Consider the following 12,511-nt stretch of genomic DNA (forward strand, 5'->3'; position numbering starts at 1 on the left):
TGTTAAGTGGGAACCTGGAGGAGTCTCCCACTTCCCTGCCTCTCCCAAGTCCTTCCCTCTGTCACCAGCCATCCCTCTGGCCCAGGCAGAGTGGGTATAGGGAGGTAGGGACCTGGAGTGGCCTGGTCCCACCCTCTGGCCTACGGGACTCCTCAGGTCACCAGTGTTGTCCTCTCCCTTTTTAAAATAAAATGCCCTTGTTTGTAAATCCTTAGACGCTTGAGAATAAAACCCTTCCCTTTTCTTCTCCAAGTGTGGTGTCCTAAGCCTGGTAGAGTTTATAGAGCTGTGGGAAGGGGCTGGGAGGGGGGCTTTTAGTAAGTGGTTAAAGACTGCATACGTGGGAAACAAGCAGGCCTGGAAGTTTTTGGAGTGACTTACAGTGTCAGCGGCTTTGTGAGGGGCCACTTTTCCCTAGCAATTTCAGCACATCACAAAAGTCCTTTTCCACGTAGGCCTTGAGCATGGCCTCTGATGTCAGCCCCTCCATCCTCCGCCCCCGCTCCCTGCTTCCCAGGGTGGCAGCTTCACCAAGGCCAGGGCTGGCAACCCACGCCTAGAGGGCTGGCTGGGTACAGCCCGACCAGGTGTCTGCTGCTGGCCTGGAGCACCAGGCCACCATGGTGGGGACCACACTCCTGCTCCTTGCCCTGCTCCTTGGGACCTCCACTGCCTACAGTGCACTGCTTGGTATGTAAAGGCTGGCACTGGGGGTGGAGCCTTGTGCCCCACTTACCTATTGTCCCTTCCCAACTTGGTTTTGTACCTGGGTGTGTTGGAGGTGGGGGAGTGGTGCCATCCTTTTCCCTCTAGTCAAGATTCCTCAAAGTTCTCAGTTGGTGGCAAAGGCTATGGGAATGAGGCAAGGTGTGCGCTTGAGATGACCACCAGCTAACTGCCACCTGCAGGCAGTCATTTGCCTGTATAGGTCGTGCGTGCGTGCGGCGCGCGCACAAGCCTGGGTAAACAAAATAAGAGACCATCCAAACTCATCTGTTGGTGCTGTCTCTGGGCACTTGGATCTCTTTTGAATAGAGGTTACCAGTCCAGTTCCCTGTCTGGACTGAGGCTCTGCCCTCTGGGGTGCTGGAAGGGTGTGGTGTGCCCTCCTAACTACAACAGATGCTAGCACCTACCTCTCTTTAGTGTGGCCAGTAGGTCACACTGGATCTTTTAGATTCTAAGACATAAGAGCCACCTGGGCAAGGCAAAGAACCTTGACTTCATCTCGCCTGGCTGACCACCATCACAGGAGCTCTTCAGCCCTGTGTAGCATCCCCATATCCCGTTGCCTACTCTGCAAGCGGCAAAAGAGGTTGGAAAATGAAGGAGCACGGTTTTGTGTGAGCTTCGGCTGCTAGGCTGTGATGCCATTAGGGTTACATGGTAGCAACTTGGAGGGAATTTGGCGCTGGTAAAGAGACCACCTGTAATGCATCCCTTTTCCAAGCGAGACAAGGGCTGGAGGTCGAGGCCCTCCTCTAGGGGGAATTGCGCCCTTGCTCTGTGCTCTGTTTCAGCACCTCCGTTCCCTGGGGTGCCTAGCCACTGGCTGCGCAGACCCCTTTTCAGCCTGGAGTTATCAGATACAGAAGACGCGTTCCTTCGTCGTGCAGGGCCACTGGAGGTTCCTGCGGACAGCCATGTATTTGTGCAGGTGCGGGCGCCTGAAACACAGTGGGTGGGTGGGGATAGGGACAGACGGGGACCAGTCGACCTTGATGGCGCCTTGATCCCTCAGGCGGCACTGGCTCGTCCTTCACCGAGATGGGGTCTGGCTCTGCACCGCTGCTCAGTAACGCCTTCCTCGCGCCCGGCCCTGGGGCCTGCTCTGGTGCTGCTACGTGGGGGCTGCCCCGCTGACGCCTCTGTCAGCGTCTCACCACCTCCACACCCGGATGCTGCTGGCGTCGCTCGCTTCAGCTTCCGCCTGCGCCCTGTAGTCAACGCCTCCGTGCAGTTCTTGCACTGCCAGATAAGCCGCTGCCGCCGCCGTCGCAGTCACCGCCACCGAGCTGTTCGCCAGATACCAGTGCCTTTGACCTCACCAGGGCCGTTGCGGGTGCGCGCACAGAAGCAGTAATCTGGGCCCCTGCTGAAGAGTCTCTGTTGCTAGACACAAGCGTCTCTGGCCCCTGAGGGGACCTTGTAGGCAGAGTGCTTCCAGCTCAGCATGGGTACTGGGTACAGAGATACTCCTCTCCTCGTAGTGCTCTGCAGGACTCAGAGCAGATGAGAAACGCACAACTTTCTGCAAAGGATCTGACGTCCTTTCAGGGCTGGAGGACTAGATGTGGGAAACTGTGACACGTCCAAACCTCTGCAGATCTGATTTGCCGGCCTCACTTGGGACCTAGAGGCTTACATATGGGGTGTTCTAGGGCTAAAACCGTTTATATGTTTAGGGGTTTGGCCCAGGAGTCCTGCTGTGACCTCCTAGCTCTAATGGAAAGCTGGAAGCTTTAATTAAGTCCATCTTAGGAGCCCTGGGAGAGGAGATCCAGAATCAACAAAAGCACTGACGTCTGGCTTCTTTCTTCTGAATCCAGTGTCTGCCTCAGGATGAGGCATGTGCCAGCGGCAGCGTGAGCCTTGGTACTGACAGCCCCCACCTGCAAACGCTGACACAGCCCATCGTGGTCACAGTATCTCATCCGTCCCCTAGTAAGCTCTCAAGCGTCCCTGGAAACGGTATGGGGAAAAACAGGTCCAAGGCCTAGGCTCAGCCTGGCACACACACACACACCTCCCCAATAGGGCCATCCAAGAGCCTCCCAGGCAGGACGGTACGCCCGGAGCCGCCAGCTCCAGCCGCCGCCGCCGCCGCCGTCCTGGAGCCTGCACCAGTGGTGGCGTTGGTGGTGGCCGCATTCGCGCTGGGTGCTGCGCTGGCCGCTGGGCTCGGTCTCGTCTGCGCTCACTCAGGTACCGACTTCTGCACCACCCCCACCCCACCCTCCACCCCCACACCTATTTCCACAAGTCCAGACAGAGTAACCCACCGCCCCATCCCCCACCCCCACGTGCCCCATATCCTCAACCGGTCTCCGGGATCTAGCCTTCAGGGTTGCAGCAACTCCCACCAGGGGGCGCACTTACCCTGGCGCTGGGCAAAGGCAACCCTTATTCTAGCTAGCCGCTTATTTCAGCACCCCCAACCACCCGCCAGCCTCCTAGAGCTTCGCCCAGTGGCCCCCAGCTCCAGAGGCCCCAGTAGGCCGGTAAGTACCGGGTATGAAGAGCTGAAACAAGAAAGAGAATAAGGGGTTGGGGGTGGTAAGGATCCTTCCTTGAGTTTACTTCTGGGGCTCCAAGTAACTTGTATATTCATTTAATCTTCTTTTGAACAACATTCGGGTGCACACTTTCATAGTGTCCATTAGAGGTTGTTTGTTTGTTTGTTTGTTTGTTTTTTAAAATGAGGTACTTTATGAGGTTAAAGTAGGTCACCAGCGGTGAAGAAAGGCGTTCTTAAAGACTTGAACAGACGTTAGGTAAGAGTTAGGGATTTACACAGGTCCTGTTCTCACACCCGGTACACAGATTGATGGAGGAAGCCGATGCCTGCTGGGAAAATGTGACCTGAGTAGTGTTCCCCCGTTCTGAGCCTCTGCCATCCACTCTCTAGAGATGGCACGACCCAGGGAGGTCCTGAGATGCATCCAGCCATGGTTGCAGATGGGGGGTGGTACACGACTCCTGTGTGTCTCCCCACCCTCCCTTCCTGTCCTCACTAGCCTGATTCAAAATAAAGTGCTGACCTGCTAACTTGTAGTGGAGTCACTGTGCTTGCAAACGCGGGGTGCTGGGAGCGCAGGAAGAGGAGGCTCCAGGCTATGCCTTGGGACCGAAACTTGGGGAGATTTGTGTCTGGCAAGACTCAGATTGAGGAGTGGAACTCCAACTCCCATGAATACATACATATACACTGGGAGAGCTGGGGGGGGGCATTTGCATGAAACAGAAAATGACACCACTCAACCTGGCCAGCTCAAGTTTAAAATTTAGTCCTGCTCCCCCCCCCCCCCCCCCGCCTTCCAATACTAGCTCACCTTCCCCTTTGCTCTTCCCCAAGCTGGATCCTCTTCGCTCTTCACTCCCATCCCCAGATCTTACCTTCATGCAGGTGTCTAAGGACCTCTCGAACCCCTGTCTACCGGAAGTCTCCTCTCCTCTTTGCGTAAACAATTAAGGAATTTCCAGGCTTAGTCCACCAATGAGGAAATTGTGGCTTGGTAATTCTAAATCGCCTTCCCCCAAAGTCTCCAGGGCTGTCTACCCACCACCAACCCAGGTTTATTTTTTCTTTTGAGCCAGGCTCTATGTAACCCAGGCTAGCCTGGAACACAATGATCTTCCTGTCTCAGCCTCCCAAAAAGCTGGGATTGGTTAGTGATCACCACCCCTTGGCAAGTCCAAGTTTTTTTGTTTGTTTGTTTGGATGTGTGTGCGTGTTTTCCCTGCGTGTATGTATGTGCACCGTAAGTGTGTCAGGTGCCTGGGGACTTAAGAAGAGGGCTCTTGGAACTGCAGTTGGTTGTGAGCAACCATGTCTGTGCTGGGAACCAAACTTCTGTCGTCTGTAAGAACAAGTGAGCGAGATGTGGAGGCCCTTGCCTTTAAACCCGGCATTCGGGAGGACCTTTGTGAGTTCGAGGCCAGCCTGGTCTACATTATCAAGCTCCAGGCCAGCGGCCAGGGCTACATAGAGAGACCCTGCCTCACAAATGACAAGCCCAGGGTTTTGTTTGTTTGTTTGTTTTGTTTTTTTAGTGCAACTGCACACTTCTCTACGAAAGGCAAAGCTCAGAGTATGGGTTTCGTGAGTTGGTTAAGAACATAGGTCTAAGGTTTTGGCTGGGCGTGGTGGCGCACGCCTTTAATCCCAGCAGAGGCAGAGGCAGAGGCAGAGGCAGGCAGATCTCTGTGAGTTCGAGGCCAGCCTGGTCTACAAAGCGAGTCCAGGGCAGCCAGGACTATACAAGAAACCTTATCTCGGGGGAAAAAAAAAGTTTTGGCTCCAGGTAATGAGTAACATAAAACGCAGATAAAACTCGCTGGCCCTTCCGCCTGCCTCAGTCTCTGTCCTTCCTCTAGAGCCATGCCTCCGCCGACAAACGTAAGCCACGCCTCCATCTGCTCCGTCTTCCGCGTAGTGCTTTTTTCAGACCTTTTCAGCCTCCGTAGCCGCGAGCCCGCAGAAAAAGAGCTCTTTTACAGTTCGGGCATGAAGCCACCGCAGCGACGGCGGAAGGTCCCAGCCCGCTACGTAGGTGAGGTTACCGGCCCCACAGCGTGGAGTCCCCGCGAGATGCGGCATCTGCTGAAACTCCTTGAGGCTCGGCGGGGCGAGCCGGAGCCTGACGCCGCGGAGCTTGCCAAGGAGCTGCGAGGCCGCAGTGAGACCGAGGTGGCGTCCCGGAGCTGGGGGGCGGGACCAGGGAGCTGAGACGGAGCGGGCCGCGTGGGTGGAGCTCCGGGGCGGGAGTGGGGGGTGATGCCCCAGCGAGGGCTGCAAGGTGGAGCTCAGGGCGGGGACGTGGGTGGAACTTGGGGTGGAGTTGTGGTGGCGCTTGAGCTTGACTGTTTAGGGATGGCACGACAATGAAGTTTAAGGACGAGGCCTTGGTGAGGCTTGGGGGCGTTGGCGGAAGTTTAGTAGCCGGGCAGCCATAGCATGCGACAGGACTATGGGTCCGTATGTGAATAAAGGGTAAAGGAAGTGGAGCATGAAAGAGGTGGTACGTGAGTGGGTAAGTCTGCGGGTGGCCGTGACCACTGGGGTGGAGTGAGTCCGTGGGGAAGGTTGTGGAGAGTTAGGAGGCTGGAGAAGTCAGAGAGAGAGCAGAGTGGAGGTCAGTGGAAGTGAGGCTGGGGACTGGATTTAGGTGAATTTGGTAGCCAGGTGTGGTGATCATACACCCTTAATCCCAGCACTTGGAATCCTGGCACAGGTGAACATCTTTGAGTTCAAGGCTAGCCTGGCTCTGGTTATGGTAGGGACTCCTTTAATCCCAGCCCTCGGGGAGGCAGATGGAGGTGGATCACTGTGAGTTCGAGGCCAGCCTGGTTTACAGAGCGAGTCCAAGACAGCCAGGGCTACAGAGAGAAACCTTATGGCGGGGGCGGGGGCATAGTAAAAATCAAAAATAAAAATAAAGGCTAGCCCGATCTACATAGTTACAGGACAGCAAGAGCTTTGTAGAGACCCTGTCTTAAAAATAAATCAACTAAGCCGGGCATGGTGGCGCATGACTGTAATCCTAGCACTCAAGGAGGCAGAGGCAGGTGGATCTCTGTGAGTTCGAGGCCAGCCTGGTCTATAAAGCCTAGGACAGAGGCCTGGAGACATGGCTCAGAGGTTAAGAGCACTGGCTGTTTTTCCAGAGGTCCTGAGTTCAGTTCCCAGCAACCACATGGTATGGCTCATGACCATCTATAATGAAATCTGGCATCCTCTTCTGGCAGAAACATTGTATACATAATAAATACATCTTTAAAAAGAAAAAAAAAAGTCTAGGACAGCCAGGACTACAGAGAGAGACCCTGTCTCAAAAACAAAACAAAAACAAAACCCAAACAAACAAACAAAATAATTTAAAAAGCCAACCATAACAAAAACGGTAAAGTTGGGTGGGGAACCAAAGTGAGTATGAAGTAAAAGTCTAGGAAATGAGATGGAGTGGAATAGATTAGTTCTCATTCTAAGAGCAAACTAGCCTCCAGGAAGGAACAAGAATAGACCTGGCTTTTTTCACATCTTCATTTGCTAGCTGGTCACACACTGGGGCTTTGGCTTGAGTCCCAGCACTTTCGGGAATGCACAACACTGGGCTGGCTCGTCCAGGATTGAGCAGTAGCAGTCTCTGAACTGAGCAAGACTCTGGTCTTGCCTGTATTTTTGAGCTCACAGAAAGCCCGTCTTCCTCCCCAGATCTGCCGATTTATCCAGCAGCTCAAAGGCCGTGTGGTTCGAGAGGCCATTAGGAAGGTGCATCCAAGTAGCAGAGAAGATCCAAAGCGTCACGAAGCACGGCTTCCAGCCCCCATTGAGGTGAGGGCTGCCCAAGGCTAGCCCTTGACGGAGGGAGGATAACCTGGTCAGAGGAATAACAGGGAAGGGCGGAGCTTGGGAGACCCCTGGGGGCCTGTCCCTAGACTGACCATGCACCCACCTACTGCTGGCTTTACTCAGGTATGGATGGATCTTGCTGAGAAACTTACAGGCCCACTGGAGGAAGCCCTGACTGCAGCCTTCTCCCAGGTACACACATTTTCTTAGCAGGTCAAAGGGTATATTTATCACAGGGCACAAGGGTGGGTGTGGCCCAGGGGTAGAAAGCCGCTGGGTTTAGTCAGGCAGTGGTGTTGTATGTAATCTCCAAATTTGAAGGAGCAGAGAATTGTTGATGAGTTCAGGTTTCTCCTGCCCTATCCAAAAAGAAAAGAAAAATGTAGACCTGGATTCTGGGCCTTTCCTGTTGCCAAATCGGTGACTCCAGCCAGGCACTGACACTTGAGCCATAGCGGCTAAGGCCATCGCCGAGTCCCCTTCAGAATGGGAAGAAGGGTTCGGTGCATGTGTAGAAGTGAGGGGCTCATTCTAGGCCTAACAGGGCAATGGAAGATGAAAGACTTGCCCCTTTCCTTCCTGATGGGTCTTCCCTGTTAGGTGCTCACCATCGCTGCTGCAGAACCTCTCAGCCTCCTGCACTCCAAGCCAGGCAAGCACACGAAGGCCTCTGGGAAGCCACTGCTGTTCCTGAGCAACCCTGGAGGGCAGAAGGATCCTGTCCCTGAAGCCTCTGGGCCTGGCCCTGTGACTGCTGACCCCACTCCCAAGGCCTCTGTCCCTGACCCTAAGGCCTCTGGTACCAACCCTGAGACCTCTGTCCTTGCCTCAGAGGTCACTGTCCCTGACCCCGATCCCCCAACTAAGTCCCTAGCGGGCCCCTCCACAGAGAGAGACTTCACTGTGGACTTTGAGAAGATTTACAAATACCTATCCTTCTCCTCCAGAGGCGTCCATGGCCCTGAGCTCACAGCAGCTGGTAAGAGTGGCAAGGGAGGAACGGGGCTGTAGGGCTGTGGGGTTTTCAAACCTTCTCTCTCATTCTTCTCCTCTCCTTCTATCAGAGTCAGCTGTGGTCCTTGACCTGCTAATGTCACTCCCAGAGGAGCTGACTCACCTGCCTTGCACAGCCTTGGTGGAGCATATGACCAAAACATATACTCAACTGACGGCCCCCCAGACCTCTCTCTCTAGTCAGAAGAGCCCCAGGCCTGGGACTGAAGATGGAGGGGCTGGCTCCAAGGGGCCAGAGGAGCCTGACCAAGCCAATCCCAAACCTCAAGCTTCTGAGCCCATACAACCAAGGCCAGCCTGGCAAACAGTTGGGATCTGCCCACTGAACCCATTCCTGGTACCCCTGGAGCTCTTGGGCCAGGTGCCCAGCCCTTCGGGGTGAGGAATACAGCAAAGCAGATATGCTGATTTCTGCCTGAACTTCAGTCCAGCCCCGCTGGTACTGGGTGGCCAGGAGGATGACTGTAGACTTCTGACATGGTGTTCTGCCGCAGGCTAAGCCTTTCAGATGCAGCATACTCCGGTGGCCTCAGGGAAACCCGGTTGTAATGAGTGGAGAGATACAGGACTCTGCACACAGGCAGAATTCCTGCACAGGCAGATGGGGGCTGGCACTCTGAGCCCAGCCGTGCCTTGTTCTCTGCCATGGGTATCACCTACACCACCATGCCTTTTATGTGTCTGCTTCCCCCAGCACACCTCCCCCACGTCAGCTGACCACTGTACAGTTCTCTTCACCCCTTCCTGGGGTGTGCTGTCACCCTTAATAAAGCTGTCACCTTACTAGCTAACTACACTCTTTTCCCCATGACATAAATATGGGAGTGGGGACCCCGAAATGACGCAATTTGGGAGCTGGATTGAGATGCCAGGGAAGAGGCATCCCTGGTAAAAGCTGGTGCCTGGGTTGGTGAGATAGCTCCAAGGGTAAAGTGTTTGTATGCAGTCTGGCAATCTAAGATTAATTCCTTGAACTCACGTAAAGCTGAAGAAAACCAATTCCTGAAAGTTGTCTGACCGTATATACACATGCCTGTAGACCCACCTCATGCACTCACACAAACACAATAATTTTAAAGAGCTGTTATCTAGAGCGACCTTAGTTTGGCGTAAGGAGCTCCTTGGTGACCATGCAGAGGCAGCTCTTTGACAAATGTGGGAAGAAGAGGAAAGCTGGGCTGGTTTTATGGGGGGACAAGTGTTAGGGGCAAATTTTCAGAGCAGCATAATGATCTATCAACAGATGACTGAAGCTGGCAGACAGCGTGGCCAGCTCCATTGAAGGAGCAAAGCCCTGGTTCTGGGGAAAGGATTCCCCAGGGGGACTAGCAGAGGGCTAGAGGAAGAAGAGTGTCCCTGGAAATGGTCTTGGAGCGTCACCTACCCCTAGAAATCAAGGGAGGAGGGAGGCAGAACCAGAGGGTCTTTAGGATGGTGTGGGTTACAGAAGTGCAGGGAGCGGCTGGAGTTGTAGTTGAGCTCCAAGACCTCACACTCCCCTTTGCAGTGTAGGCCTCCTCACAACAGGCTCCACCCACCATATGGGACCTAGGGAGCTAGGTCTCTTTGGGGAACCAGGTGCCTTCCCACATCAGCACCCTCCCCCAGGCCTAACGAGCTTTCTGAGAGTAAAATTTCTCTTCCCTGAGCTGTGCCTTCGCACTGCTTTCCTTTTTTAGAAAGGCTCGATTCTCCCCACACACACTGCACACGGCTCCCTGAGGCGCTCAACTCATCTCCCAAGGCAGATTGTGGAACCTAGCCAGCCCCACTCCATGGTTGCAGCCCCACAAAAGCCAAACCCACAGGTTCTGAGACACTTGAGGATGATGGGGACAGGAGGGACCAGGCTTAGGAGCCTGGGGGCTGCAGGTATGGGTTTCCGGAAAGTTATCTCTAGGCTAACTGAAAGTACCCCATGCTTGCTCTCTGTAGTTCCCTGTGACTCCGTGGCCAAGGGGAAAAGAAGAGTGTATGTGTGGGAGTGTCTCAACCATGCCATGAGCTAGGGGGATGGAGATGGCAGCTGGCCTCCACTTTCAAAGTGACTGAAAGGTTGTGTATGAAATTGGGCATCTGCAGGCCTAGGCAGCAGTTAAAAGACAAAAGCAGATCCGGGTTCTAATTCCAGATCAATGGCTTGGGGCAAGACATTTTAGCACCGTGGGCTTCAGTCCCCTGGCCTGTAGATCCTAACAGGGGCCTTGGCTCTTTCTCAAAAAACCCCCAGAAGTAAACAGCCTAAGAACAGGACCGGCTAACTCAGCAATCTGCTTGGCATGCAATAAGCGCTCAATAATAGTTTTTTATTATCATCTCCATCAGTCAGAAGCAGGGAGGGGTGAAAGGCAAGGGAAGGGTGTGGGGGATGGGGGAGGTGGGGCAAAGGAAAGGCACTCTAACCTGTGCTGGGGCCGGGTCTGGGAAGGGGATGAGCCTGCTTGGCACATAAAGTGCCAGGCATTCTCGACACAAGCAGCCGCCATGGTGGGGTTTCGGGGGTCTGTCTCTGGGGCAGGCTGTACCGTGCGTTATAGGTAGGCAGCGTCCATTGTGAGCCGAAGAGAGCCTGCCTGTCAGGGACAGAAGAACTCAAGGAGTGTGTTGAAATTGGCAATGTCGACCATAACAAGGGGAAAGAAATAGGGGATAGAGGAGTCCGCACTCCCAGGAAAGGATGTAACACTCATGCCTGGTAGCCGGGGAAAGCTGAGGTTGGTGCGGGATGCTTTGCTCACTAGGGATTTAGCGTTGAGGGATCAGCAGTGATGAGTGTGCAGAGAGACGGGGACAGGGCAGATAAAGGCACCAGGTGGGGTTCTGGCCTGGCCAGGAAGGAAGATGGGTGGTTAAATGGGGGCAAGAACTGGACTTCTCTGAACGCTCTTAACTCTGAGCTAGGATATCTGGGCCATAATCCTGAGCGCAGTCCAGGCTGGTCGCACCCCTCCACCAGGCTGACCCTCGGGGGACCGGCCCGGGACTCGGTGCCCTCTCACACCAACGCATAGTCGAACTGCCCGCGTTCGAGCGCCTCCTTGTGGTCGGTCCAGGACGAGGCGGGCATGCGGCTGTAGGGGTCTAGCAGTATTCGCACACAGCGCACCATCAACAGAACCAACACCACGAGCAGGCAGAGCACGAAGGCGAACACCGTGCGTTGCTCGACGTCCAGCCCCGCGCCCACGGGGGGCCCCGTCGATGGCGGCAGCGGCTCCGGTGACAGTGTCCACGCCGCGCTCATAGCTCACATCGCCGCGCCCTGCGGAAAGAGAGGTGCCCACCCCGGGGTCCGCGGGGATGAGGCTGCGCTCTCCCTGTACCTCCAGCCACCCTTTCTGGAGTCACCCCTTTGCTGTATCCATCCCGCAGCATCGTCCCTGTCCGTGCTGTTGTGTCTCCGGGCTACGCCCATGCCCCGCCTGTGCGCTCCTCCACCACAGCCACGCGGGGACCCAACTCTAGCGGTGTGCCCAGGTGGGGTCGCTCAGAGCCGGGACGGGGCAGCTTAGACCCGCCCAGCCCGCGCACAACAGGTGCGAACGCGCTGGAACAGGGACCCGAGCTGCACTGTTTGAACTGGTCCCCGCCCGGCTCCCTTTGTTCTCCAAGGCCCAAGACCCCCCTTCCCCCACCGTAGCCGCCTCCCCAGCCACAGCGCGTCCCCCTCACCCTTGGTCCTAGACAGGGACCGGCCGCCCTGCAGCCCCTCTCTCTCTCCCGGTACCCGTACGCTGCTCCGCTCTGGTCTTCCCCGGTGGCGGAGGTAGTGGCGGAGGCTGTGGCAGCCCCGGCTCAGCCCACCCCATCCGCCCCTGGAGCTGTGGAGACCGAGGGAGGAAGGAGAGTCGCGCACCAGCCGGGCCGCCGCGACTGTTCCCATGGCGACGGGGGCGGGGCCGCGAAGGGTGGAGGCTGAGCTGGGAGAAGTGCCTGGGTTTGTGACCCCGCCTCGGCCTGCCTACCAAGAGACTGGACCTTCCCACCACGAGCGCCTGCCCAGATAGCCCCAGCTTCCTTCTCCTGGAGCACCCAGAACCTCGCCAGGTCGTGGGCAGTTGCGAGCCTCCACCACGGAAGCCTCACCCTGACCTCAGTGTCTATATCTCCATTCTTCCGTGCAAACCCCTCACCCCAAGCCTGTTTCAGGAGGATCTTGAGGCCCCCACACACCACCCAGTAGTGTTTAAGCTGCTCATCAGTCTGAAGGAACCCCCAGTTCAACGGAGACACCCCCCCCGCCCCGCCCTCCTCCAGACAGCTGAGATAGTTATTCTCCCCACAAGAGGGCAGGGTCCTGGCCTGAGAAAGCAGCCCCATTTCTGAATACAATCCTTCACTGACCTTGAAGGTCTCTATGACAGGCCCTTGGTCCCAGCCTTCCCAGCAGACATACACTTCAGACAGTTCAAACTGCTCTTCTGC

The 12,511-nt window shown here is 55.7% G+C and overlaps 3 protein-coding genes across 4 annotated transcripts in view; 1 reads left to right on the forward strand and 2 right to left on the reverse strand.

The window, feature by feature from the left end:
* Positions 1 to 12,511, reverse strand: part of LOC127203988 (zinc finger protein 721-like) — a 1,570,727-nt gene that overhangs the window by 524,917 nt on the left and 1,033,299 nt on the right.
* Positions 5,183 to 8,496, forward strand: Snapc2 (small nuclear RNA activating complex polypeptide 2). Of its 2 annotated transcripts, none has more exons than XM_051162956.1 (5): positions 5,183 to 5,410; positions 6,935 to 7,054; positions 7,196 to 7,264; positions 7,673 to 8,051; positions 8,137 to 8,496. In XM_051162956.1, the coding sequence occupies exons 1-5, from the start codon at positions 5,228 to 5,230 to the stop codon at positions 8,466 to 8,468; spliced, it is 1,083 nt and encodes a 360-aa protein (XP_051018913.1). In that variant the 5' UTR covers positions 5,183 to 5,227; the 3' UTR covers positions 8,469 to 8,496. The 2 variants fall into 2 exon arrangements, with proteins under 2 accessions (XP_051018913.1, XP_051018914.1); XM_051162957.1 differs by lacking the exon at positions 5,183 to 5,410 and adding an exon at positions 5,629 to 5,753.
* Ctxn1 (cortexin 1) lies at positions 10,450 to 11,969 on the reverse strand. The gene is made up of 2 exons (XM_051162967.1): positions 11,759 to 11,969; positions 10,450 to 11,348 (listed from the first exon to the last, which is right to left on the reverse strand). Exon 2 carries the CDS (start codon positions 11,328 to 11,330, stop codon positions 11,082 to 11,084), a length of 249 nt encoding a protein of 82 aa, XP_051018924.1. The 5' UTR covers positions 11,331 to 11,348; positions 11,759 to 11,969; the 3' UTR covers positions 10,450 to 11,081.

Source organism: Acomys russatus, chromosome 19 (genome assembly GCF_903995435.1).
Source record: "Acomys russatus chromosome 19, mAcoRus1.1, whole genome shotgun sequence".
Taxonomy (NCBI): Eukaryota; Metazoa; Chordata; class Mammalia; order Rodentia; family Muridae; genus Acomys; species Acomys russatus.